Raw genomic sequence first — 22,455 nt, 5'->3', positions numbered from 1 at the left:
CGGCGAGAGGCGCGTTCGGTTAGGGCGACCCGAGCAACTCGAGCGATCGAGGACGCGATCGATGCGCGCGCGATACCACTTGCTCCGACGATTCGCGAGCGTGATCGATTACATCAAACAACGAACTTCGAACTCACCGCGCTCGCGCCCATCGCCGAAATTGGTTTGGGTCGTGTTCGGCTAAAGAAATCCTAGAGAGAACGACGCCGCCGCGTCGTTTACTTCTTCCCGCCCTTCTTCTTCGCCGCACGCGCCTTGATCTCACGAAGCGCAGCCTCGCGAGCGGCGGCGCGAACCTCCGGCTTTTCTTGGCGCTTCTTCGCGAGCACCTCCAGCGAAGCCCCAACCAAAGATCGCGTGAAGGCGTTCTTGTTCACGCGGCGCGTCTTCTTGCGCGTCGTCGTCTCGATGTCCTGTTCATCGCCGAAAATAGATGAATGTCAGTCAAAGCTCTCGATCGATCGCATCGCTCAAGCCTCCCGTGATCGCGCCGAGGCGTCGCGTCGCGCGTCGTCGCCGGTCCAAGCCCTAGCGTTCGATCGCCATCGCGCTTCATCGTCGCTTCGCGCGCATCGCGCGAGCGTCTTCAAACACCGCGATCGCGACCAAACGCGCGAACGATTTCGATGACACGTACCTTCTTGTGCGCCTTGCGGTAGGCGTACGTCCACGCGAGCTTGGCTGGCTTTTTCTTTTGCTCGGCGAGCTTCTTGCACTTGCCGTTCAGGTACAGGAACGTGGATGAATCTTGCTTGGTCAGCCGCATACCGTGTCCCGGGTACACGCGCAGGCCGCTGAACGAGCACTTCTCCGTCTTGAGCACCATCTCTCGCGGTGTGCCGGACGACGCGCGTCACGAAGAGGCGGTCACGGCGTCCACGCGGATCGTCCACGTCGCGCAACCCTCGTCGCGCGCGTCGGGTGTCCATTTGTGTTTACATCGTACTCGAGTGGCGTCATCATGGATCACGCCCGACGCGCGCGCGGGCGTCTCGGCCCGTCGTCGTCGTCGCCGCGTCGTCGTCGTCTTCAGTGCGCGTCGACGACGACGACGGAGGCGCGATCGAGCTCGATCGAGGACACCGCGCGTCGAGGTGCGTCATCGGGCGCACGTCGAACTCGACGACGGGCGCGATGGGATGTTGGTGGATGATGACGGTTCCGTCCCGGAGCTCGTCGAGATCGCGCGCGATGGATGGACGGTGACGGATCGTCCGTCGCGCGCTGGACCGCGTCGGTGGGCAGAGGGACGATGGTCGTGGTGCACGGGAACGCGCGGGGGGCGATCGGGCACCGGAGGAAGGTCGCGTCGAACGGCGAGAGGGCGAACGCGCGGAAAAGGGCGCGCGTCCGTCGCGTTCGAATAGGGCGAACGCGACGACGCGCGTGGAGGAAGCGATCGATCGAGTGAGACTGGATCGTGAGACGTGGGGGATGGGAAATGATCTTTGAATCGAACGTATCGATCGCGTGGACGAGAAGACTGACCTCGAGCGGCTCTCGCGCCGACTGATCGCGCAGGACGAAGGTGAAACCTCAAACGCCATGGCGACGACCGCGGCGTCGTTCCCGACGCAGATGGGGCAGTTCCTGATGGAGAACGTGAGGTTTTCCAGCAGCGATTGGATGCTCCTCGTGTCTAACATGATCGCATGCGCGTTCGTGTACTACTTTTTGCGCCTCTTGAAGCTTCCTGACCACTCGTGGTACTTGACGCTTTATTCGTCCTTTGTGACATCGTTTGTCGGTTTGTATCTGTTCTATCACGTCTGCCACGACGGATTCACGGCGACGATCGACAACGAGACGGATATCTCACGGTACGCGGCCATCTTCTTCATCGGTTACTGCATCATGGACCTCTTCCTCGGGAGCATTCACTATGAAAACTTGCTGACGTACGACGACGGCTGGACGCACCACTTTTTGTACATCGCGGTGTGCGCGTACCTTCTTCACGACGGCCTCACCTCCTTGTTCGCCATCGCACTCGTTGAAGAGGTTCCAATCTTGATTCTTGCCTTCCACGAGGTGCAAAACAAGTCGAGACCGAGTCTTTTGTTCGGCATCTTGTACTTTCTCACGCGCATTGTGTTCCACACCGTTTTGATTTACAAGGCGGCGCAGTTCTCAAACTTGGTCTTCACCGTGGGCCTGAGTTTGCTGATTTTGCACGTCAAAGAGTTTCAAAGATGGGTGCGCGGATACCTGATGCGCTCGCACGGCCGCACGCGCATGCCGTACAGGGCAAAGCTCGCGCTCTTCTGTTCGTTGTTGGTTGCGCACGCGTGCGCGCACTGCTACGCTGCTTACGATTTGGTGTTCGATAAGTACACGCAACCGCCGTCTTCGCCAGTCGTCGCGATGCACGCCGTCATCATCCTGTTCTTCATGTACCGATTTGGTGTCGTCATTCACGACGTGTACACTCAGAACTTCATCATGACGTCTATTGGTCGCAAGAAGATCATCTACAACATCTCATGGGAAGATCCCGCCGTCGATCACAATGTGATGCACATGAACGATCAGGACACAGTACTCACGATTTCTTCCGCCGGTTGCAATGTCCTCGATTACTTGTGCGAAGGACCGAAGAAGATCATCGCGGTCGACATGAACGCCGCGCAGTTGCACACTCTCGAGCTCAAGCTCGCGTGCATCCGAGCGCTGAAGTGGGAGGAGTTCTTCGACATTTGGGGTCGCTCCAACTACAAGGTGTTCAAGTCAGTGTACGAATCGAAGTTGCGTCCGCTTCTCAAGAAAGAAACAGCCGAGTTCTGGGACGATAACCACAACTTATTTCGGGACAATTTCATGTACGCCGGCACCTCTGGCTTAATGGCAAGGATCTTATGCCTGCCGTTGCGCTTGTCGGGCATTCGCAAACGAGTGATGAACCGCGAAAACTTTGATGAACGCGGTGGTATTTTGCTCTGGCTCACCCTCAAGCTGTGCTCGGCGACGTTCTTGTGGAGCTGGATTGCCCCGCTCGGTGGGGTGCCGCTCGAGCAACTGAACTTGTTGAGCCGTAACCCGCATGTTTTCGTCGAACGGTTGATCGAAGTCCTCACCGTTCGCGTGTGGAAACCGAATAACTACTTCTACTACGGCTACATCGTGGGCGAATTCGCTCCCGACTGCTGTCCGCGTTATTTGGAAAAGAAGAACTTTGCCAACCTCAAGAAGCGATGGGATCGCGTCGAGTTGTTCCACGGAACGTGGGCGGACGCCGCGGTGCGATCTGGTCCGGGTTCGATCACGATCGCCTCTCTACTTGATTCGATGGATTGGATGCCGGCGGAAATGATCGCGGAGAACATCTCCAAGGTTGTCGCCAACATGGACAAGGAGAATGGGCGCATTTTCTGGCGCTCGTTTGCCGACCGCGTGCACTCGCCCGTGCTCGCACACCTCGACGGTACTCTCGTTCCGGATTACGATCGCGTTGGATGGTACCTGACACAGTTTATTGCCCCGACGCCGGAGAACTACAACCCAGCGATGATCGTGCAGCAGGGCAGCGGCAGGACGTTCAAGAACTCTTTCCTCGGCGATGTCTCCGTGATGCTCGCCATGGCAAAGCAAGGATTGAGCAAGGTGAAGGACGTGCGCGCGTTCTACAAGCACCAGGGCAAGCGTTACGATGGATTCCGTGAGGCGTTACTCCCGGGTCGCGAGGTTTTCATGCGCCACGTCATTCCGTGGGCGAAGGAACCAACGACGTGGATCTCCGTCGGCTGTGGCACCGCGCGCGACATCGAGTTCGTCGTCGGCCACGTGAAGAAGTGCAAGACGAAGGTGTACTTGTGCGACTTATCCGACGCTTTACTCGAGATGGCTCGCGAACGCGTCGAGGAGCTCGGGCTCACGAAGCAAGTGGTCTTGGTCGAGGGTGACATCAACAGCGCCGCGGTGAAGAAGAAGCTTCCCAAGCAGGTCGATTTAGTGACGTGCTCATACTGCGTGACGATGATCCCCGAGTGGAAGAAGGCGATGAAGACGATGTCGGATCTCGTCGCCTCAGGCGGTAACTTGGCGCTCATTGATTTCGTCGAGCGCGAAGGAAGAGAGCGCACCTGGGAGCAGCGATTATATAAGTGGTGGTTCGCCATGGATGGAGTCTTCTTCAACAAGGAGCATCGCGAGTGGCTACTGAACCAAAAGGGGTTTAAAACGGTGTGGATGAGCGAAGAGGAGGGCAGAGTGCCATACACCCCGTACAGGCCGACGCATTACATGTACTGCGGCGAAAAGCTTTGACCGCGCGGCGGGCGAGCTCAGAAATAGAATTCTTCTTTGATGGGTTTGACGGTGGACGATTGGACGTTCACCCGGCACACAATTTTCAACTGCATATACGTTTTCAACCGCATCTCTACATCACTCGTTCGATTCCTCGTCGACGTCCATCGAGGCTCGTCGTCGACCCGGGCGCGCGACGGACGACGGAGACGCCACCCCCTCGCCCGCCCTGGGTCCAATAAATCGTCCGTTTGCCCTCACGACGCCGCCGCGTCCGTCGCTCGACGTCCGCGTCGTCACTTCTCGCGCCCGTCGTCCGTTCGATCGCCACCGCGTGCGTTCGCACGCATCGTCGTCGTCGTCGTCGTCGTCGTCATCGTCTCTCTCTCGTCGTCGTCGTCGTCGTCGTCGTCGTCGTCGTCGTCGTCGTCGTCGTCGTCGACTCGAGGTGCACGACCGCGCCGACGCGGGTCGAGGTGTGATTTCGCACCGCGCGCGTGAACGACGATGACGCAGCGACGGAGCGGTGACGATGGGTCCGGGAGCGTGCCGCGCATCGCCGATCCCAACTTACCCGTCGGTGCGTCGCCGGGCGCGCGAGCGCCGTACAGGGTTGACCTGGACGAGCCAGAGGGCGCGGAGGGGACGAACAACACGGCGGGCGGAAGCACGTCCGGGGAAGACACGACGAATAAACCGGGAACCGATCGGTTCATTCAGTACTCGCAGAGACATTTAGTGAGTGAATTACTGTTCTGCTGCTCGACGGGTAACCTGAAGCGGCTGAAGCGGGTGCTTGAGCGAGCGAACAGAACTATCACGAGCGAGCCATTCGCCGACTACGATAACCGCACGCCGCTGCACGTCGCCGCGAGCGAGGGCTCTTTCGCGGTGGCGGATTGGTTGGTGAAGAGTGGTGTGTCGTTGAATATGATCGATCGATGGGGATCGACGCCGTTGGAGAGCGCTGTGTACGGGAACCACAGCGATTTGGTTAAGATGCTCGTGAAGAACGGGGCGAAGATCAAGGACAGGGTCAGCGGAACGTTGCTGCCCCTGGAGGAGTCGCACTTGGCGGGCGCTGCGCACACGAGCTTGCCTGCGGACACGATGGCGTGGGAGATTCCGGATGGGGAGTTCAGTAACGTCGAAGAGATTGGTGCCGGCGCCTTTGGCGTCGTTTACACCGGCATGTGGCGCGGTACCAAGGTTTGCTTGAAGCAACTTCACAAGCACCTCAACGCGGACGAAGTTGCTCAGGCGGAATTTCGTCTCGAACTGAAAATCATGCAGCAGCTCCATCACCCTCACATCGTGCAATTTCTGGGAACGACGACCTCGACTGAGGGTCTGACTTCCATTGTCAGCGAGTTCATGGGTGGCGGGAGTTTAGAACAAGTATTCAGGAACGAAGAGCTCTTGTCTCTCAAGTTGGCCACGCAAATGGCGCTCGACTGCGCGCGCGGGATGGCGTATCTTCACGGTCGTTCGCCGCTTCCGGTGATTCACCGCGACTTGAAGCCGGGTAACCTGATGTTGACGACGAATCGAACGCTCAAGATTGGTGATTTTGGTCTCTCCAAGACGCTCTCCGTGCGCAACAAGCTTCCGCAAGAAATGTCCCAGGCGTTCAACATGACGGGCGAGACGGGATCGTATCGTTACATGGCTCCCGAGGTCTTTAGACACGAGTTTTACGGTCCAGCCGTCGACGTGTACGCGGCGTCGATGATTTACTACCAGCTCTTCAGTTTCCAGCAGCCATTCAGCGGAAGAAACCCCGTGGACGCGTGCCGAGCGGCGAGTCTGGAGAACTTACGCCCGGTGATTCGCGAGGGTTACATGCCCCCCGATCTCGCCGCCCTGGTCACGCGCATGTGGGATCCGATCGTGAAGAAGCGTCCCGATTTCACCGAGATCATCCAAATCTTGACCCCGGTCGCCGCCAGGTACGCGGCGCAGCCCGATGCTTCCGCCGCCGGTCCCGCGTGCTGCGTCGTCCAATAACTCGGACGCCCAAGACGCGAGCGATCACTGGACAATCGTACACGTCGTCGTCGACGTAATAATCCCTCGGTTTCTCTTGTAATACCTTCAATACCTTCAATATCGTCAACGCCTCGACGCGCGCGCCCACCTCTACGGTGCGAATGGGTCCTACAACCAACCCCCATACGCACACGCACACGCGCGCTTGACGAAACCCCAACGCGCGCGCCCCCCCCTCGACGCGCGTCCGCACTCCACGCGCGTCGCGGTCGCGATCGTCCGACCGAGACGTCGTCGCGGTCGTTCATGGACGACGGCGATCACGCGTACTCGAGCAGCGATTCCGAGGCGTACGCGTACGACTCCCGGGACGAACTCGACGTGCACTCGAGCGAAGATTTTAGCCTGAGCGACGAGGACACGCGCGAGGCGAGCGAATTCGACGAGAGCGACGAGGCGAGCGAATACGAGGACGACGAGGGTGACGAGGACGAGCGCGTGGGACGAGGGTCGGGGGAGACGCGCGAGGTGACGGAGACGATCGAGACGGCGCGCGAGGTCGAGGACGCGGACGATCGACGCGCGATGGCGAACGAGGAGGAGACGTACGACGGTGAACCGGAGAACGAAGAGATGGATGAGATGTACGAGGAGGAGTACGAGGAGGAGTACGAGGAGGAGTACGAGGACGAAGACGTCGATGCGCGAGGAGAGGTTGAGGGCGAACGCGACGCGGGCGAAGCCCGGGCCGAAGCCGGGGCCAAGTTCCGAGCGGCGGCGTCCACGGCGCCGATGCTCGCGAAATCTTTCGCCGGTGCCGTTCGTGACGCGGCTGGGAGCGTCGTGGCGGCGGTGAAGCCGAAGCCGACGCCGGTGGAACCCTTGGTGAAACCGGACCCGAGCGACGTCGACGCGACCCGGGCGTACGAGCTGCAAATGCTTCGAATCAAGCTTCTCAGATTGGCGTCTAGATTGGAACAGAGCCCGAGAAACACGGTCGTGGCACAAGTCATCTACCGCTTGGAGCTCGCCGAACAGCTCAAGGCTGGGAAGGGCGCGACGAAGGATGCGTCCAGCTCGTCTTTTGACCGCGCCCTGGCGCTCGCCGAACAGGCGGAGAAGGATGGCGGTTCGAAAGAGGATTTGGACTTCACGTGCACCATCTTGCTCTTGGGTAAGAGCGGAGTCGGTAAATCTGCCGTAATCAACTCTCTCCTGGGCGAAGGCTCCGCGCCGTCCGGCACCGCCGAGGCGGATGCGACGTCCAAGGTTCAACTCATCGAGAAGAAGATTCACGGCTTGACCCTTCGTCTCATCGACACCCCTGGTCTGCAAGCATCCGCTTCTGACATCCGATACAACGCCAACATCATGAATGCCGCGAAGAAGTTCACGAAGAATCATAAGCCGGACATCGTGCTCTACTTTGACCGCCTGGACATTCCGTCTCGTTCGGATGCCGCTGACTTGCCTCTGCTTAAGCAAATCACCACCACGTTCGGCCAAGCGGTGTGGTTCAACGCCATCGTCGTCTTGACGCACGCCGCCGCCGCGCCGCCGGATGGTGCGAACGGGCAGCCCATCTCGTACGAGATGTACGTCGCTCAGCGCTCGCACATCGTGCAGCAAACCATTCGTCAAGCCGCCGGCGACATGCGATTGATGAACCCGGTGGCCCTCGCTGAAAACCACCCTCTCTGTCGCACCAACCGCGCGGGCGAGCGCGTTTTGCCAAACGGACAGGTGTGGAAGCCGCAGTTATTGCTACTTTGCTTCGCTTCGAAGATTCTCACCGAGGCCAACACGTTGTTGAACTTGCAAGCCGAGCAAAAAATGGCTAGCAAGGGCGGCCGAGGAGGTGGCATGATGGGACAACAAAAGGTCCCGCCGCTTCCGTTCCTTCTCTCGTCTCTCATCACCACGCGTAAGCCGCGTCGTTTGATGGAGTACGAAGACGACGGATTCGAGGATTTAGAGACTGAAATCATTTCCGGCGAGCCGTCACCGTATGACATTCCGGCGGATCAAATGGAACCGCTGCCGACGCCCAAACAAGTCTCCATCCCAGCGCCCGATCCTCAGTTGCCCTTGTCGTTCGATAACGACAGCCAAGCTCACCACTACCGTCAGCTCGAATCCAATCAACAGTGGGCGTGCCGACCCATTGTTGACGCGCACGGATGGGATCACGAGACGGGCGTCGAGGGCTTCTCCGTCGAGCACCAGTTCATTCTCAAGGATCAAGTCCCGGGTGTCGTGCAGGCGCAAATTTCCAAGGATAAGAAGGATAGCAACTTCAGCTTCGAGGGAGAAATGTCCATTCCGCACACGCGCACGCTCATCTCGACCACGGGCGTGGACATTCAAACCGTGGGTAAGGATTTGGTGTACACGACGCGAGGCGAGACGAGATGGAAGTGGTGCGCGGTGGACAAGATCATCGGCGGCCTCTCCGCCTCCCTCGTCGGCGGCGTCGTCGCTCTCGGTACGAAGATTGAAAATAGATTCAAACTTCGTCCGGGCATGAAGGTTGTCGTGAGCACCGGCGCGGTGACGGCCCAGAAGGATGTCGCGTACGCCGGCAACATTGAGACCATCGTCCGTCACAGCGAGGACCCGGCGAACCCGAACTCGTCCACGCTGAGCGCGAGCTTCATGAACTGGCGTGGCGACCTCGCCCTCGGTTGCAACGGTATGAGCTCGATTCAAGTCGGCAAGGACACGCAGATGACGGGTAGCTTCAACATCAACTCCCGAGGCACCGGAAAGATTTCCGTCCGAGCCACGACGAACCAGCGCATGTCCCTCGGTAGCGTTGGATTGATTCCGATCGTCGCCGCTCTCTGGGGTCGCATCCGTGGCGATTAATACGCGAGATTAAGAATTGTTTTAGTGAAACGCACGTAATAAGACTCCACGAACCGCGCGTCGCGATGAAAGAGAGAAAGTGTCAATAACTCGTGTGCTTTTTACATGGGGTACCATTACGAGAACGCCTTCGTAGTTATCCCTGTCCATCGTCCGTGGTTATCTTACCGACGCGAACGGAGTTGAGCGCGGTCTTCGCGCTGGCGCGTAAATCGGCGCTGAGGAATTCGGCGATGCGCGACGCGGTTTCCACGGCGAAATCCTCCTGGGGCATGTGTCCAACCTTTCGCATGGCGCTAAAGGACGCGCGAACGTCCGAGCACCAGTCGTAGATGGGTGCATCGTCCAGGTACCTATCCGACGTTCCCCAAATCACGCGCATCTTTGGTAGACCACGCGCGCTGAGCGCGTCCTTCACCTCCTTTGTGAGCTTCTTCAGGTCGCCCGCCTTGGTGATGTACGCTTCGGCGGCGGCGCGCGCCGCCTCGGCCTCGGCGCCGACGTACGGCTTTTCGTACTCCGCGAGAACGTCCCCGGAGAGAGCAAACTCGTTGCCGTTGTACAGGTATCCCGCGGCGTCGAACGCGGCTCCTTTGCCCATGCCGAACGGTCGTCCGTACGTCGCCATTTGCGGCGGGTACGCGTGCGACGGCGCCAGCGGCGAGTTCAAAATCACCACACGCCTAAACAGCCCCGGATTTTTCGCCACGAGCATCAGCAAATGTTGCGGAATCACGTAGCCGTGCAAGACGAGATCCACCGCGCGATCGCCCGTGACCTTTTTCAAGAATTCCTCAAACGCCGCGCCCGTCGCCGCGGCGTCGTACCCCGCCAGCCCCCGTCCCGGCGTCGGCTTACTCGATTCCCCGTGTCCCGTGACGTCCACCGCGTACACCTCATGTCCACGCTCTTGCAACTCCCTCGACACCGCGCGAAACCCGAACGCGCGTCCACCGACGCCGTGCGCGACGACCACCGGCGTCTCCGTCCGCGCCGTCTCGCCCGCTCTCGGCGCGCTCGCCCCCGCGCGATAGCTCCACGTCACCCCATCACTCAGCTCCACGCGCGCGATCGATTGCGAGAGCACCTCGACGTCTTGTCCCGTGCGCGCGTCGAACTCGGTGTCGTACGTCACCGTCGGCGTCGCTCGAGCGCATCGTCGATGACGTCGACGCATCGTTCCATCATCCCTCGACGCGTCGCCGCGACGCGTGATCGATCTCGCGCGCGCGATCGCGGCGACAAGCGTGGGCATCGCGCGTCGATCGCGCGCGCGTCCCGGTGTCGTCTGCCGCGACGCGGGCGTCGGGCGCGGCGTGGACGTTTCGATGATGGCGACCGGTGTGATGTGTATTCGTGTGAGCGAACAGTATGGTGTCTATTCGTGTGGGCGAACAGTCTGCGTGGCGTCGTCCGAGCGCATTGATTTGAAACTGACAATGAAATCAAATCACAATCACATCGATCCCTCACGTCTCGGCCCCGGACGATGGCGCCGAAGCGGCGACGGGAGCCCGCGATGCCGTCGTTCGCGGCGACGACGGGTCGGCGAATCGCCCGAGGCGGCACGCGTCGGGTGGCCGGACATAAACCGCTCTCGCGGGAGTACGTGGAGGCGCGGCGGGCGTCGAGGGCGGGACGGACGCGAGACGTCGTCGAGGGCGACGCGACGGGCGCGCGCGGACGAGGGAACGGGGGCGAGGCGACGACGTCGGGGGTGGCGTCGAGGGATGAGACGCTCGCGCTGGCGATCGCGGATTGTTTGGTGGCGGCGGAACGAGGTGAGGGGGCGCTCGCGACTTTGGAGGCGGACGCCGAGGCGAACGGACGCGACGGACGAGGGAAGCGAAGAAAGGGAAACGATGCGCACAAAGGCGTGGGGTACATCGCGAGCAAGGGAAGGGGGAGACAGACGGCGGGGAATCGAGCGAACTTGCTCGGGACGCTGGACCTGGCGGACGAGGAGACCGTTCGAGAGCTCTTGGGACACCTGCCGCAGGGACATCAAAACGAGCGCGCGGCGATCGTGAAAAATTTAGAAAAACAGCACCGACGATGGTATCAGCTCTTACGTGCCGGATTCAACGTCTTGCTCTATGGGTTCGGCTCGAAGAAGGCGCTCATGGAGGACTTCGAGACGCGGTATTTCCGCGACGGCGGCGTCGTCATCGTCAACGGGTTCTTCCCGGCGCTCACGCCCAAGCAAGTCGTCGTCGCCGCGGCGGCGGCGTTAACACCGGTGAGCGAGATTATGAACGACACACAGAGTAACGGGTCGATAATTAGCGATAAGACGCCCACGGAGACGCTGTTGGCGAAGATTCAGAGCGCGACGAGAGGATCCGCGACGCGCGAGCCCAAGCGTCTGTACATCGTCTTGCACAACATCGACGGACCAACGCTGCGCACGAGCGAGGCGCAGGCACTGTTGGGCGAGCTCGCGAGCATGGATCGAGTTCACCTCATCGCCAGCATCGATCACGTCAACGCTCCACTGCTCTGGAGTAAGCGCGAGGCCGCGAGGTTCAACTGGGTGTGGCAGGAGGCGTCCACCTTTGCGTCGTACGCGCTCGAGACGGCCAACTTCCCCCAACTTTTGGCGAGCAAGGGCGAGGAGCGTCACGTCAGAGGCGCTGCGAATGTCTTACGATCGCTCACCGCGAACGGTCGCGCCATCTTCCGTTTGCTCGCCGAGCACCAGCTCGAGAACGAGGACTCTCCCGGCATGCCTTTCGACGTCTTCTACGCCTCGTGTCGAGAGCAATTTCTCGTCAGCAGCGAGGTCACCCTTCGCGTGCACTTGACCGAGTTCACCGACCACGAGCTCGTTCGAAGCAAACGCGCGCACGACGGGAGAGATTTACTCTCCATTCCCCTCTGCGCCGACGCCCTGCGCGAGCTCGCGCGCGCGTTCGACGCCCCCTAAACCCGAGACGCGTGATCGATTGAAACCGAGTCACACGCGGACCTTATCGCACGGCACCACTGCACGACACTTCACGAGTCACGACTCAACACGCAGTCCCTCCCACGCCGCCGTCGCCCGCGATCGTCCTCGTCGTCGTCGTCGTCGTCCGCACACCTCGCTCGCGACCGAGCGCGCGCGATGGCGACGTCGTCGTCTCCGACCGCGATTCCCTCCCCGACGCTCGCGCGCACGTCCTCGGGCGAGCTCGCGGACCCCGCGATCGATTTACGGGCGTACGCGATGCGGGACGTGCGACGACAGCTCAGTGACGTCCGCGGATGCGCGCTGGTGCCGCGACCGAACTCCCCGGCGGGGACGAACCGGGCGCCCATCGTCGTGATCAAGGTTGGGACGTCGTCGCTCCTGCGAGGTGGGGTGGGTGGACACTTGAACTTGACGAATTTCGCGGCGCTGGCGGAGACGAGCGCGATTTTGCAATCGCTCGGCATGCGCGTCGTCGTCGTCACGAGCGGTGCGGTCGGTGTGGGGTGTCAGGTGCTGCATAAGAAGAAACCGAGTGATTTGGCGGGGAAACAAGCGCTGGCGGCGGTGGGGATGGTGCGGTTGATGCGGATGTACGATGACTTTTTTCAGTCGGTGGGTCAGACGTGCGCGCAGGTTCTGATCTCGCTCGACAACATCATGGACAGACAGCAGTATTGCAACGCGCAGAGCACGTTTAAGGCGTTACTGGCGCAGGACATCATCCCGATAGTGAACGAAAACGACACAGTGGCGGTGCAGCACACAAAGTTTGGAGATAACGACACGCTCAGCGCGCACGTGGCCGCGCTCGTGGACGCCGACTACCTCTTCTTGCTCACGGACGTTGACGGGATTTATACGGCGAATCCGCACACTAATCCAGACGCCGAGCGCATTGAAGTGGTGGAAAATATCGAGGACTTGAACGTGTGCACGGCGGAATCGGGTGAGAGCGGGCTTGGAACGGGCGGGATGGCGACCAAGCTATCCGCCGCGAGACTCGCCGCGGCGAGCGGCTGCAACACGATCGTCATGCACACCTCCTCCATGCCAGAGATGCCGGAAATCATCTTGAAGCAAAAGTCCGTTGGAACGCTCGTCCTCGCCATGCCTCGTCCGTTGCGCGGGCGCAAGCGTTGGATCTTGCTGCTCCCGGCGGTCGGCGATCTCGTGGTGACGGAGCGCGCGGCGACGGCGCTCGAGAACAACAAGTCTCTCTTCTCCACGGCTCTGCTCGAGTGCCGAGGCGATTTCACCGCGGAAGACGCCGTGCGTTTGCTCGTCAGGGAAGAGAGCGGCGAGGAGCGCGACTTGGGCCGCGCCATCGTCAACTACGCCTCCGACGAGATAGCCTCCTTCATCGGCAAGACGTCGGAGGAGTTTTACGAAATAGTCGGCTACGCCGGCGCCGAGAGCATCGCCCACAGGAACAATATTTGCTGCTGGATTCCGTTCGGACACGAGCCGAGCTCCGCTAATCTCGTCGGTATGAACGCTAGTTCTTCTGGGAGCTTGTCCGACGTGAACGCGAAGACTTAATACGCTAACAATCATAATACTCGCACCGGTACCGGCGCGAGAGATACGTCACACCGCCCGCGTCTCGCGACGAGTCGTCGCGCGCGCGAGTTTCCAATCCGTCCAATAGATTTATTTACCATACGTGCCCATCAATAGGACGCGCGCTATCGATAAGCGCCACTCTACGCACGACGAGTTGTCATAATACCCACCCGAGTAGACCTCCATCCCCCGCGCGCCGCCGCCGGTCGTCTCCTTACCCGTCGCGTCCGTCATCCAACCACTCACTCATTCATCCATCGTTCGATCGATCGCGCGCTGCACACACCGTCGCGCCCGTCGCGATGGATCGCGCGCGCGCGCTCTGGATCGTCCTCGCCGCGCTCTACCTCTCCGTCGCCCTCGCGTGCGTCCATCGCGTCGGGCGCATCGCCGCGCGCGCGCCAGAGGTTGGACCGACGACGCAAAAGGTGTTCTTTTCACTCAACGCCCTGGCGTTCACGTCTCGCGCGTGCGCGTTGTTCGCGTTCGGTGGCGACGCGACGACGACGGGAGGTCTGGTCGTGCGCGCGCTGGCGTTCGCGACGCCGACGCTGGCGCACGCGCTGGCGCACGGGACGATTTCGTTGTTTTGGAGCGACGTCCTGCGAGGCGCGGCGCGCGGGGCGCGGGCGAGCGCGGAGACGGGCGCGCGGGTTTGGCACCGAATCGTCGCGTATGGCGCGGTATTGGTTGAATGCATAGTTTTGGTCTCGATCGGGATCGAGCGCGACGGTGAGAACGGGCGAACGCGAGCGCTGTTGAGGGCGTCGAGGTTGACGCCGGCGTGCGCGTCGTTCGCCGTGGCGGTCGATTTCGCCATTCGAGGCGCGCGATTGCTCGCCATGCTCCGAGCGTTTCCCGAAGAGCTGGGGGCGACGAGAAAACGGAAGATTCGCGAGGTTGCGACGGTGGCGTTGACGTGCGTGGGCACGTTCGCGGCGCGTGGGGGGATTTTGGTCGCGAGCGCCGAGCGCTCGGACGCCGTGGCGGTGTCCTCGTCCGAGGCACTCAATCTGGCGTATTACGCCGGACTAGAGCTCGCTCCGAGCGCTTTGGTGCTGTACATTTTGCGAAAACTCCCGCCGAGGCGTCGCACGAGCGATGACGATGACGATTTACGCGACCCGCTCGTCGACGACGACGATTCGGGCGAAGAGGAGGACGGTCACTTCTCGGAACTCTCCGACATCTCCGAGTGATCGCCACGACGAGCGCGGAGACGCGCGTGCGAACACGATTCATTCTCAGCCTCACCGCGCGCGCGCCGAAACACGCACTGAAACGCACTCGATTCATCCGGCCGCTCGACGCTCGAGAGACTTGTAACAACGCCTTGTACGCGACGGCTGCGCCACTGCGCGACGCCTCGTCACCGCGTCGCTCGTGCGATCGGCGTCGAGCGTACGAACGCGTCTTCACCGTGCTCGCGTCCATGCCAGAGCTCACCGCAGAGCTCGCCGCGAGTCGTCACATCGGCGATGCGTGCGCGCTCAGGGCGTGCGCCATCACGGGCGTCGCCCCAGATGCGCTGAATCGCGCGTCGACGTCCTCCGGACGGCCCATCAAGCGCTTGGACTTGACCGATAACGCGTTGACGTCGCTTGAGAACTTGAAATCGAGCGATGTGACGTGGTTTTCGTGCGCGAATAACGCGCTGAGTGGAGACGCGCTCGTCCCGCTCGGGCGCGCGTGTCCGGCGGTGCGCATCTTAACGTGCTCAGGAAACGACGGATTGCGATCGCTGAAGGGGGTTGAGAAGATGAGATCCATAGCCGCCATCGTGTGCTCGCAGTGCGGGATCGAAGACTTGGAATCGGTGAGAGGATTGAGAGAACTGAATACGCTCGCGCTCGGGTCGTGCGCGATTCGGGACGTCGGCGACGCGCTGAGCGAATTACCGTCTCTTCGAAAGCTGAACCTGTCGAAACAGCGCGATGGAATTCGTAAGTTTGGTTTAGAGGCGCTGAAGTCATCCCGAGGCCTTCGTGAGTTGAGGTTGTCGCACAACGCGTTGAAGACGGTTCCGGCGTGCGTGCAGCGGACGCCGAATTTGCGAATCCTGGACGTCGGCCATAACCAAATCGCAGATTGGGGGGACGTCAGCGCGTTATCGGGACTGGAGAAATTAGAGCAACTCACGATGCGTGGTTGTCCGATAGCGAGTGATCCGGCGTACGTCCAGCGAATCGCTCGCATGTGTCCCGGGCTGAAGTTGTTGGATGGGAGGAAAATGCGAGACGCGCTTCGGGGAGAGGATCGAGAGCCGACGAGGGATGAAGATGAGGACGACGGCGTGGAACCAAACCACAGAGAAGAAGAAACCGGTGAGGAGAAGCAGGAGATGAAGCAGAAGCAGGAGAAGAAGGAGAAGAAGGAGAAGAAGCAGAAGAAGGAGAGGAAGAAGTTGTCCGCAGAGCCGTCTTTCCTGGAGCTCATGGCGCGCAATAAGGGGAAAATTTTAGAAGGCGGGGGCGCCGAAGTGGACGAAGACGAAGAGAAGGATGAAAAAAAGCGCACAGGCGTGATTAAGATCTATGAAAATAAAGAGTTGAAGCGCCGAGGACCGTGCGGGAGCGACGCGCTGAAGACTTTGTTTGCTTCGCGCGATGCGGGAAGCGGTCAGGCGAGCGCGTGGGACGAGGAGGACGACGACAAGGAGGACGACGAGAGGACGAAGGAGCCAAGGAAGAAGAAGACGAAAAAGGAGAATCCATCGGAGAAACCGTCGTCAAAGAAAGAATTAAAAGAGATGACACCCGAGGAGCGGAAGAAACAACTTCGACTCCAGCGAAAACGCGGCTACTGAGTTTGTTGAGAAATCAAAGCAGTTGCATGTGAATCCCGACTAATCCTCGTCCAGACCACGCGCGCGGGGTCACCGAGACCACAACCCGCTCGCCGCGCCTCAGAACGACGACGCGCACGGGGACGTTTTCATTCTCAGAAAACGCGCGCGACGCGTCGGTCAACACTGACGCCGGCGGCGTCGCGCGCGCGTCTTCGAACCCCCATCGCACCCCACCCACCGCGCACACGCGGTCACCAACGCGCAACCCATCGACATCTCCCGGAGATCCGTCCGCGATCTGATCTATGACGCAAAACGCCCGTCCGGCGTCCTCGTCCTCCGCTCTCGGTTCGACTTTCGGTTCCGGCGCCGGCGTCTTCGAGGTCACCTCGCGCACGTCGAGTCGCTCCATCCCGCGTCGCGTCCGCGCTTCCGCCATTCGCTCCGCGATGCGTTTCTGCAACTCGTCGTTCAATCGCACGTAATCGTTCCTTAACACTGCGCGCGTCCGACGACGGTTCGTCCTCGTCAGTCTCTCTCGTCTCGCTCGACGTCGTCCGACGCACCGTTGTACCGCCCGCGATCGGCGCGAACGGCGTAGAGATCACATCCGGCGATCGGGAACCCCTCGGGGTCGACGAGCGAGCCTCTCAAACCCGGGGCATCGCTCGCGGAGAGTCGCGCGCTGATGGCGGACATCTCTTGTTCCATCTTTGCGCGTCGTTTTAACAGCGCATCGAGCGAGCAGTGCGATAACGACGCGCTCGAGCTCGCGGGTTCGTTCGCGTCGTCTCGCATCGGGCGCGTCGGACGGCGGGGACGCGCGCGGGATTGTGCGGACTTTTCGTGACTTTGACGCGTCTCGCGCGCGTGGCTATTACACGAATACGCGCGTCTTCGTCACGAAACGAGCGCGTTCGCGATTACGAAATCAGAGCAGACCGAACGCGCGGGAGCCACCTCGATAGACCAAGGCGGCGCCGAGCGCGAGACAGACGAGGCCACCGAGCATGACGGCGTCGTGCGTCGCCGTCGCGCGAACCAAGCGCTCGCGCGGGACGTAATCCGGAAGCGACTCCACCTCGGCGTCAGATAACCCGTTCACCGCGCTCCAGGACTCGTCCCACTCGGCTCGAATTTTGTTGTAGAAATCCTCGAAATCGGGGTGATCCTCGGCGAGAACGACGTCGGAGAAGTACGTCGGCAGCGCGACGCCTCTCTCGGCGCTCATCAAATGGGACGAGAACACGCGCTCCTTTCTCCCCGTACAAATCACCTGCACCGCCATCTTCCGCGAGTGCGCGTACCTCAACATCCCACGCTTCAACGGCAACGAGTGCTCTCGAACGTTCCTCGTGCCCTCCGGATAACACACCATGCCCTCGAATTCGCCTTCATACGCGGCGTAGTGCGCGTCCAGCGCCGCGTTCAACTTGTCCTTCTCCCCCCCCGATCTATTGAACCCAAAAACGCACCCGCACGCCATCGCGGGCACCATGAACAACGGAAACACCACCGCCACGAGCATCCTCGACATCATGAACGCCCGTCCCTCCGTCAGGTACACGTCGACGAAGAAATCGCTCCACGCCCGATGATTACACAGATACAGCGTCCGTCCGTCGCCGTCGCGTCGAAGCCGTCGACTTCCACGCGCGCGCTTCATTCGACACCCGAACGCCGTGATCGTCGTGAACGTCGCCCAGGCGAGCCCGGGATGGGGCCGCCGTCGTCGATCGAGCCGCACCGCGTCGTGGGCGAAGAGCAACGAGAGTTGAAAACTCGACGCGAACGCCGGGGTCATCGCGAGAAACGTGAGAAAACCGCGCGCGCGCGCGACCGCGGACTCGCGCGCGGGGTCCACGCGCTCGCTTGGGTCACCGCACATGTCCATCGCGACGTCCGCGCGCGCGTGGGGCCACGGGTGCGGCGCGCGGTGAGGGATCGATCGCGATCGCATCGGTGACACATTCATCCATGGGGACGCGCGCCGAGGCGCTGGCGACGCTGGAGCGCACGCGGGATGGGTTCATCGCGCGCGTGCGACCGGCTGGGACGTCTGCGGTGGGACACGGCGCGGAGCGCGCGCGCGTGGAGGCGCGGAGACGGGCGATGCGATGGGCGAGCGACGACTCGGAGTGGACGGCGACGCGATCGACGCGGGCGACGAACGATGACGAGACCCTGGCGCTGATGCGAGAGATGGTGGATGATCGTGAGAGCGGGTCGAGGGATGGATACGATCTGGCGTACGCGCTGTTGCGGGAGAGGGGAGAGCGACACGCGCGGGCGACGGCGGCGTGCGCGTATTGGCGCCTCGAACGTCGACGCGGCGTCGCGAGTCGATTCGCCCGGTTCGTCGAGGCGCGAGGGATCGAGTTCGTGACCCTAGATGTGTGGCGACAGATGCGGGATTTTGTTCTCGCGTGTGAGACGTTCGGGGAGGATGGATCGTGGTACGCGGAGGACGACGCGTGGCCGACGCTCTTGGACGACTTCGTCGCGAGCGAACGCGCGAGAAACCCTCGGGCGTTTTCGAGGGCGACGCCGAGCGCGGAGGATGAGCGAATCGATGCGGGCGACGACTTGGCGCGGTCGGGTGCGGGCGCGGCGCTGGATGCGACGCGCGCGCGGGAGGTTTCGTTGGCGACGTTTCGAGAGAGTAGAAAGCGTCGAGGCTCGGCGGACCTCGTTCTCGGTCTTTCCGAGGATTTCGAGCGCGATTTAGCGATGGAACTGTGTCCACCGAAGCGCGTGTGCTCGGAGATGGATCTCGACGGGTTGTGACGCGTTGAGAGACGTTTCGCGCGCGCGACTACCTAGTTAGTGTACACGTTGATGTAGAATGGCTATAGAAACTAACGACACCGACGCCGACGCGCTCGCGGCATTCGCTCACGAAGACGACCTCTCGTTCAAAGACGCGCGCGCGATCGCCTTTTCCCGCTCTTCGGCGTTAAATCGTCGCTCGGCTTCGATGTGTAGGATTTTTGGATAGAAATCAGTCGCGAGCATGAATCCCTCGAACGCGGCGCCGACGACGAAGGAGACGCTCGCCAACTTGATATAAAACCCCCGATCGAACCCTTGAGTCACACCGCGCGCGGTGGCGCGCGCGGACATCGCGCGCGGCGACGTGCGGGGCGCGCGAGGGCGCGGGGCGCAGAAAACGACGCGACGCGACTGCGTATTACGCGAAACGCGCGCCGCGCACGCGCGTTCGTCGAGACGACATGGAGGCGATCGTGAGCGTACGACGATACGGTGTCTTACATCGAGACGTGGCGGCGCGACGTCGGCGTCGGTCTGGACCGTCGTTTACTTGCCCACGCCCTTGCCGCGAAGCTTCACGCCGAGGATGCGCTCGAGCTTACCCAAAATTTGTTGGTTCGGAATAGCCTTACCCGACTCGTACTCCTGCACGATCTGCGGCTTTTCGTTGATTTGCTGCGCCAGTTGCGCCTGCGTGAGCTTCTTCGCCAGACGTCCTTGCAGGATGGCTTTCTTCACGTCGGCGCTCACCGTCTTGTGCGTCAAGTTTTCGTCGTCGAGTTCCAACTTTAACGCGTTCCGTCCAGCCCCCGAATCTGCGTCGAATCGAACAACCTCCCGTCAGTACGCACCCAAACCATCTCGCGTCGCTCGAACGCACCCTTCTTCACCGTCTGCACCGCCATGCCCGCGCGAAGCGCCTACGTCGACCGCGAAAAACCCGTCGTCAGCGCGCGCTCAAAGTCTCCTCCCGTGCGTTAAACCCCACGTCACGCGCGCATCATCCGTACCGCGGCCACAGCCTTGGGATCCTTCGCCTGTTTCATGTTCATTCCACCGCTCGAGCTCGCGTTCGCGCGCTTCCCGATCGTGATCTCCTTCCAATCTTGGTGCGACATGTCGTCGTTTCCCTCCACGCCCACGCGTTCGTCGCCCCGTCACCGTCCGCGGTACCGCGCCCGCGCGTCCACGCCGTCGCGCACACGTCCCCGCGCGTGCACGCGTGCGGACGCGCGCCCGCGTTGGACCGACGTCGCGACGCGCCCGTCGTCGTCGTCGCCATTCCCAGCGCTCGGACGACGACGACGTAAACCCTACGTCTATAGACAGCGCCGAGTCGTCCCATCACGCGCGTCATCACCGACGTCGCCCGTGTGGGGCGCATACATAGATCTATACCCCCCACACTACGATACCCCATACGCACGCGCGCCGATCGCGATCTCCCGCGGCGTCCGCGACACCGAGTCCCTCCATCGACGACTCATCACTCGACGACACGCGAAACGATAGACCTTAGATACGCCCCACCGTCGCGGCTTTAGCGACGCGAACGCCGAGGGATCGCGCGACGCCGCGCATTCGCGGACGCCCGCGCGTCGGTTCGCGTCCCGCGTCCACGCCGACGCGGTGCGGCGATCGAGGGGTTTTAGGTGCGCGCGCGCGCGCGATCGAACGGCCTCGCGCGCGGTCGCGGCGCGCGGGACGGCGCGCGAGGGACGGGGGCGCCGAAGCGCGCGCGCGCGGGTGAATCGTCGGGACGGACGCGCGAGCGACGGCGACGACGACGCGCGCGCGCGATCGGGCGCGCGTGATGGAGGTGCACGGTGGAGGTATTCGTCTCCGCGCGCGGTGTGGGAACGCGAGGGGTGGCGCATGGAGTGGGCGGCGGGATGGGGGATGCACGCGCGCGACGGGCGACGAGCGAACGGGTGGATTTTTTAAATTGCGGAATGGGAGACTGACGCTCGAGTGCGTGTTCGCGATCGGTAGGTCGAGCGCTCGGACGCGCGTGCGGTGGAATCATGGTGGCGAAACAACCCGCGGGGGTGGCGCCCGAGCGTAAGCGCAGAAAGCGCAGAGATAAGGACAAGCCGAAGCGCGCGATGTCGGCGTACTTGGTTTTTTTAAACCGACACCGCGAACGGGTTCAAAAGAAATCTCCGAACGCGAGCGTCACGGACATCACCAAGGAGTTGGCGTTGAAGTGGAAGACGGTGAGTGACGCGGAGCGGGCGGAGTGCCAAAGAGTCAGCGATCAAGATAAAGAACGATACTATCGCGAGATGCGCGATTACGTACCGCTTCCAGATGAAAAGGAGGATGAGCCAGCCCCGCGATACGACAAAGACGGTAACAGGAAGCGCAGAAAGAAGGATAAGGCGGCGCCGCGTAAAAATCGCTCGGCGTACATCATTTGGGCTCAGGAGTACCGCGAGAAGCACTTCCGACCGAAGGCGGCGACGCCGCAGGCGGTTACGTTCCGCGAGCAAGCCGCCATCCTCGGTAGCGCGTGGAAGGCTCTCAGCGCCTCTGGCAAGAAGAAGTACGAAGACATCGCGCTGCAAGAAGCACAAGCGTACGCCATCAAGCGTGACGCATACCTCGCTGAGAAGAAGGCGCTCGCTCTCGCCGCTCGCGAGGCGAAGCGCCAGCGTTTGCTCGACGAGAAGCGCGCCTGGGAGGCGACCAAGGAAGCCGCCGCAAAGCTCAAGCAGGAGCGCAAGGAGGCCAAGGCTGCGGAGAAGGCCAAGGACGACGATAAGCCGAAGGGCTCTCTCTCCAAAGTGGTCGCCAAGCCGAAGAAGGACACGGCCATGCTGGCTAAGATTCGCGAAGCCGTCATGTCGGCGACGCAGTCTGAGAACGCCTACTACGCCGTTCTCGACGTGCACGAGACCGAGCCGGAAAAGGTCATCGCTCAGTACAAGGCCAACCTCGAAAAGCGAGCTTTGCCGGACGGTAAGACGTTCCTCGTCAACGTCCTCGGCTTCGATAACGCGGCCGCTTACATCAATCGATAACCGCGCCAGTGGAAACGGGTGAGCAAAGCGACCCCGCGGGGACACTTCCCGCGCGCTTCAATCCATGTACGCGGACGAAGAAAGAATCAATTTTCCACCGTAATCATCATTTCAATAAAACTGCAAAAATATAAATCACATCGACCGTCGATTCCGCGCGCGCGGTACCTCGGCGCGCCTCGACGACACCGCAAAGGGGCGATTGACCACTCAACAGAAAAAAAACGCTCGCTCGAAGAAGAACCAATCTCGGA

General features: G+C 61.5%; 15 protein-coding genes across 15 annotated transcripts; 9 read left to right on the top strand and 6 right to left on the bottom strand.

Moving 5' to 3' along the window:
• Positions 1 to 218: 218 nt before the first annotated feature.
• On the bottom strand, positions 219 to 826 carry OT_ostta15g02870 (Ribosomal protein L24e-related; the record flags this gene model as incomplete). Its single annotated transcript, XM_022982471.1, has 2 exons — positions 219 to 413; positions 638 to 826. 2 exons carry the CDS (start codon positions 824 to 826, stop codon positions 219 to 221), a joined length of 384 nt encoding a protein of 127 aa, XP_022841224.1.
• Positions 827 to 1,545: 719 nt separating this feature from the next.
• On the top strand, positions 1,546 to 4,263 carry OT_ostta15g02860 (Protein of unknown function DUF3419; the record flags this gene model as incomplete). The annotated part of the gene is made up of 1 exon (XM_022982470.1): positions 1,546 to 4,263. One exon carries the CDS (start codon positions 1,546 to 1,548, stop codon positions 4,261 to 4,263), a length of 2,718 nt encoding a protein of 905 aa, XP_022841223.1.
• Positions 4,264 to 4,752: 489 nt separating this feature from the next.
• OT_ostta15g02850 (Serine/threonine-protein kinase, active site) lies at positions 4,753 to 6,252 on the top strand (the record flags this gene model as incomplete). The annotated part of the gene is made up of 1 exon (XM_022982469.1): positions 4,753 to 6,252. One exon carries the CDS (start codon positions 4,753 to 4,755, stop codon positions 6,250 to 6,252), a length of 1,500 nt encoding a protein of 499 aa, XP_022841222.1.
• Positions 6,253 to 6,540: 288 nt separating this feature from the next.
• OT_ostta15g02840 (P-loop containing nucleoside triphosphate hydrolase) lies at positions 6,541 to 9,102 on the top strand (the record flags this gene model as incomplete). Its single annotated transcript, XM_022982468.1, has 1 exon — positions 6,541 to 9,102. The coding sequence occupies one exon, from the start codon at positions 6,541 to 6,543 to the stop codon at positions 9,100 to 9,102; it is 2,562 nt and encodes an 853-aa protein (XP_022841221.1).
• Positions 9,103 to 9,238: 136 nt separating this feature from the next.
• Positions 9,239 to 10,357, bottom strand: OT_ostta15g02830 (unnamed product; the record flags this gene model as incomplete). Its single annotated transcript, XM_003083390.2, has 1 exon — positions 9,239 to 10,357. The coding sequence occupies one exon, from the start codon at positions 10,355 to 10,357 to the stop codon at positions 9,239 to 9,241; it is 1,119 nt and encodes a 372-aa protein (XP_003083438.2).
• A 234-nt stretch (positions 10,358 to 10,591) lies between these two features.
• OT_ostta15g02820 (Origin recognition complex, subunit 2) lies at positions 10,592 to 12,028 on the top strand (the record flags this gene model as incomplete). Its single annotated transcript, XM_022982467.1, has 1 exon — positions 10,592 to 12,028. The coding sequence occupies one exon, from the start codon at positions 10,592 to 10,594 to the stop codon at positions 12,026 to 12,028; it is 1,437 nt and encodes a 478-aa protein (XP_022841220.1).
• A 180-nt stretch (positions 12,029 to 12,208) lies between these two features.
• OT_ostta15g02810 (Glutamate 5-kinase) lies at positions 12,209 to 13,594 on the top strand (the record flags this gene model as incomplete). Its single annotated transcript, XM_022982466.1, has 1 exon — positions 12,209 to 13,594. The coding sequence occupies one exon, from the start codon at positions 12,209 to 12,211 to the stop codon at positions 13,592 to 13,594; it is 1,386 nt and encodes a 461-aa protein (XP_022841219.1).
• A 326-nt stretch (positions 13,595 to 13,920) lies between these two features.
• On the top strand, positions 13,921 to 14,817 carry OT_ostta15g02805 (Domain of unknown function DUF1084; the record flags this gene model as incomplete). The annotated part of the gene is made up of 1 exon (XM_003083388.2): positions 13,921 to 14,817. One exon carries the CDS (start codon positions 13,921 to 13,923, stop codon positions 14,815 to 14,817), a length of 897 nt encoding a protein of 298 aa, XP_003083436.2.
• Positions 14,818 to 15,050: 233 nt separating this feature from the next.
• On the top strand, positions 15,051 to 16,424 carry OT_ostta15g02800 (Leucine-rich repeat; the record flags this gene model as incomplete). Its single annotated transcript, XM_022982465.1, has 1 exon — positions 15,051 to 16,424. One exon carries the CDS (start codon positions 15,051 to 15,053, stop codon positions 16,422 to 16,424), a length of 1,374 nt encoding a protein of 457 aa, XP_022841218.1.
• A 13-nt stretch (positions 16,425 to 16,437) lies between these two features.
• On the bottom strand, positions 16,438 to 17,204 carry OT_ostta15g02795 (PDZ domain; the record flags this gene model as incomplete). Its single annotated transcript, XM_022982464.1, has 2 exons — positions 16,438 to 16,904; positions 16,973 to 17,204. The coding sequence occupies 2 exons, from the start codon at positions 17,202 to 17,204 to the stop codon at positions 16,438 to 16,440; spliced, it is 699 nt and encodes a 232-aa protein (XP_022841217.1).
• A 133-nt stretch (positions 17,205 to 17,337) lies between these two features.
• OT_ostta15g02790 (Phospholipid/glycerol acyltransferase) lies at positions 17,338 to 18,300 on the bottom strand (the record flags this gene model as incomplete). Its single annotated transcript, XM_003083385.1, has 1 exon — positions 17,338 to 18,300. One exon carries the CDS (start codon positions 18,298 to 18,300, stop codon positions 17,338 to 17,340), a length of 963 nt encoding a protein of 320 aa, XP_003083433.1.
• An 83-nt stretch (positions 18,301 to 18,383) lies between these two features.
• OT_ostta15g02780 (Defective-in-cullin neddylation protein) lies at positions 18,384 to 19,193 on the top strand (the record flags this gene model as incomplete). The annotated part of the gene is made up of 1 exon (XM_003083384.2): positions 18,384 to 19,193. The coding sequence occupies one exon, from the start codon at positions 18,384 to 18,386 to the stop codon at positions 19,191 to 19,193; it is 810 nt and encodes a 269-aa protein (XP_003083432.2).
• A 108-nt stretch (positions 19,194 to 19,301) lies between these two features.
• Positions 19,302 to 19,529, bottom strand: OT_ostta15g02770 (unnamed product; the record flags this gene model as incomplete). The annotated part of the gene is made up of 1 exon (XM_003083383.1): positions 19,302 to 19,529. The coding sequence occupies one exon, from the start codon at positions 19,527 to 19,529 to the stop codon at positions 19,302 to 19,304; it is 228 nt and encodes a 75-aa protein (XP_003083431.1).
• Positions 19,530 to 19,724: 195 nt separating this feature from the next.
• On the bottom strand, positions 19,725 to 20,296 carry OT_ostta15g02760 (Multiprotein bridging factor 1, N-terminal; the record flags this gene model as incomplete). Its single annotated transcript, XM_022982463.1, has 3 exons — positions 19,725 to 19,993; positions 20,059 to 20,098; positions 20,189 to 20,296. The coding sequence occupies 3 exons, from the start codon at positions 20,294 to 20,296 to the stop codon at positions 19,725 to 19,727; spliced, it is 417 nt and encodes a 138-aa protein (XP_022841216.1).
• A 906-nt stretch (positions 20,297 to 21,202) lies between these two features.
• On the top strand, positions 21,203 to 22,201 carry OT_ostta15g02750 (High mobility group box domain; the record flags this gene model as incomplete). Its single annotated transcript, XM_022982462.1, has 1 exon — positions 21,203 to 22,201. One exon carries the CDS (start codon positions 21,203 to 21,205, stop codon positions 22,199 to 22,201), a length of 999 nt encoding a protein of 332 aa, XP_022841215.1.
• Between the last annotated feature and the right edge of the window lie 254 nt (positions 22,202 to 22,455).

Source organism: Ostreococcus tauri (genome assembly GCF_000214015.3).
Source record: "Ostreococcus tauri WGS project CAID00000000 data, contig chromosome 15, whole genome shotgun sequence".
In the NCBI taxonomy this organism is placed as follows: Eukaryota; Viridiplantae; Chlorophyta; class Mamiellophyceae; order Mamiellales; family Bathycoccaceae; genus Ostreococcus; species Ostreococcus tauri.
This window is presented reverse-complemented; position numbering and strand designations above follow the sequence as displayed.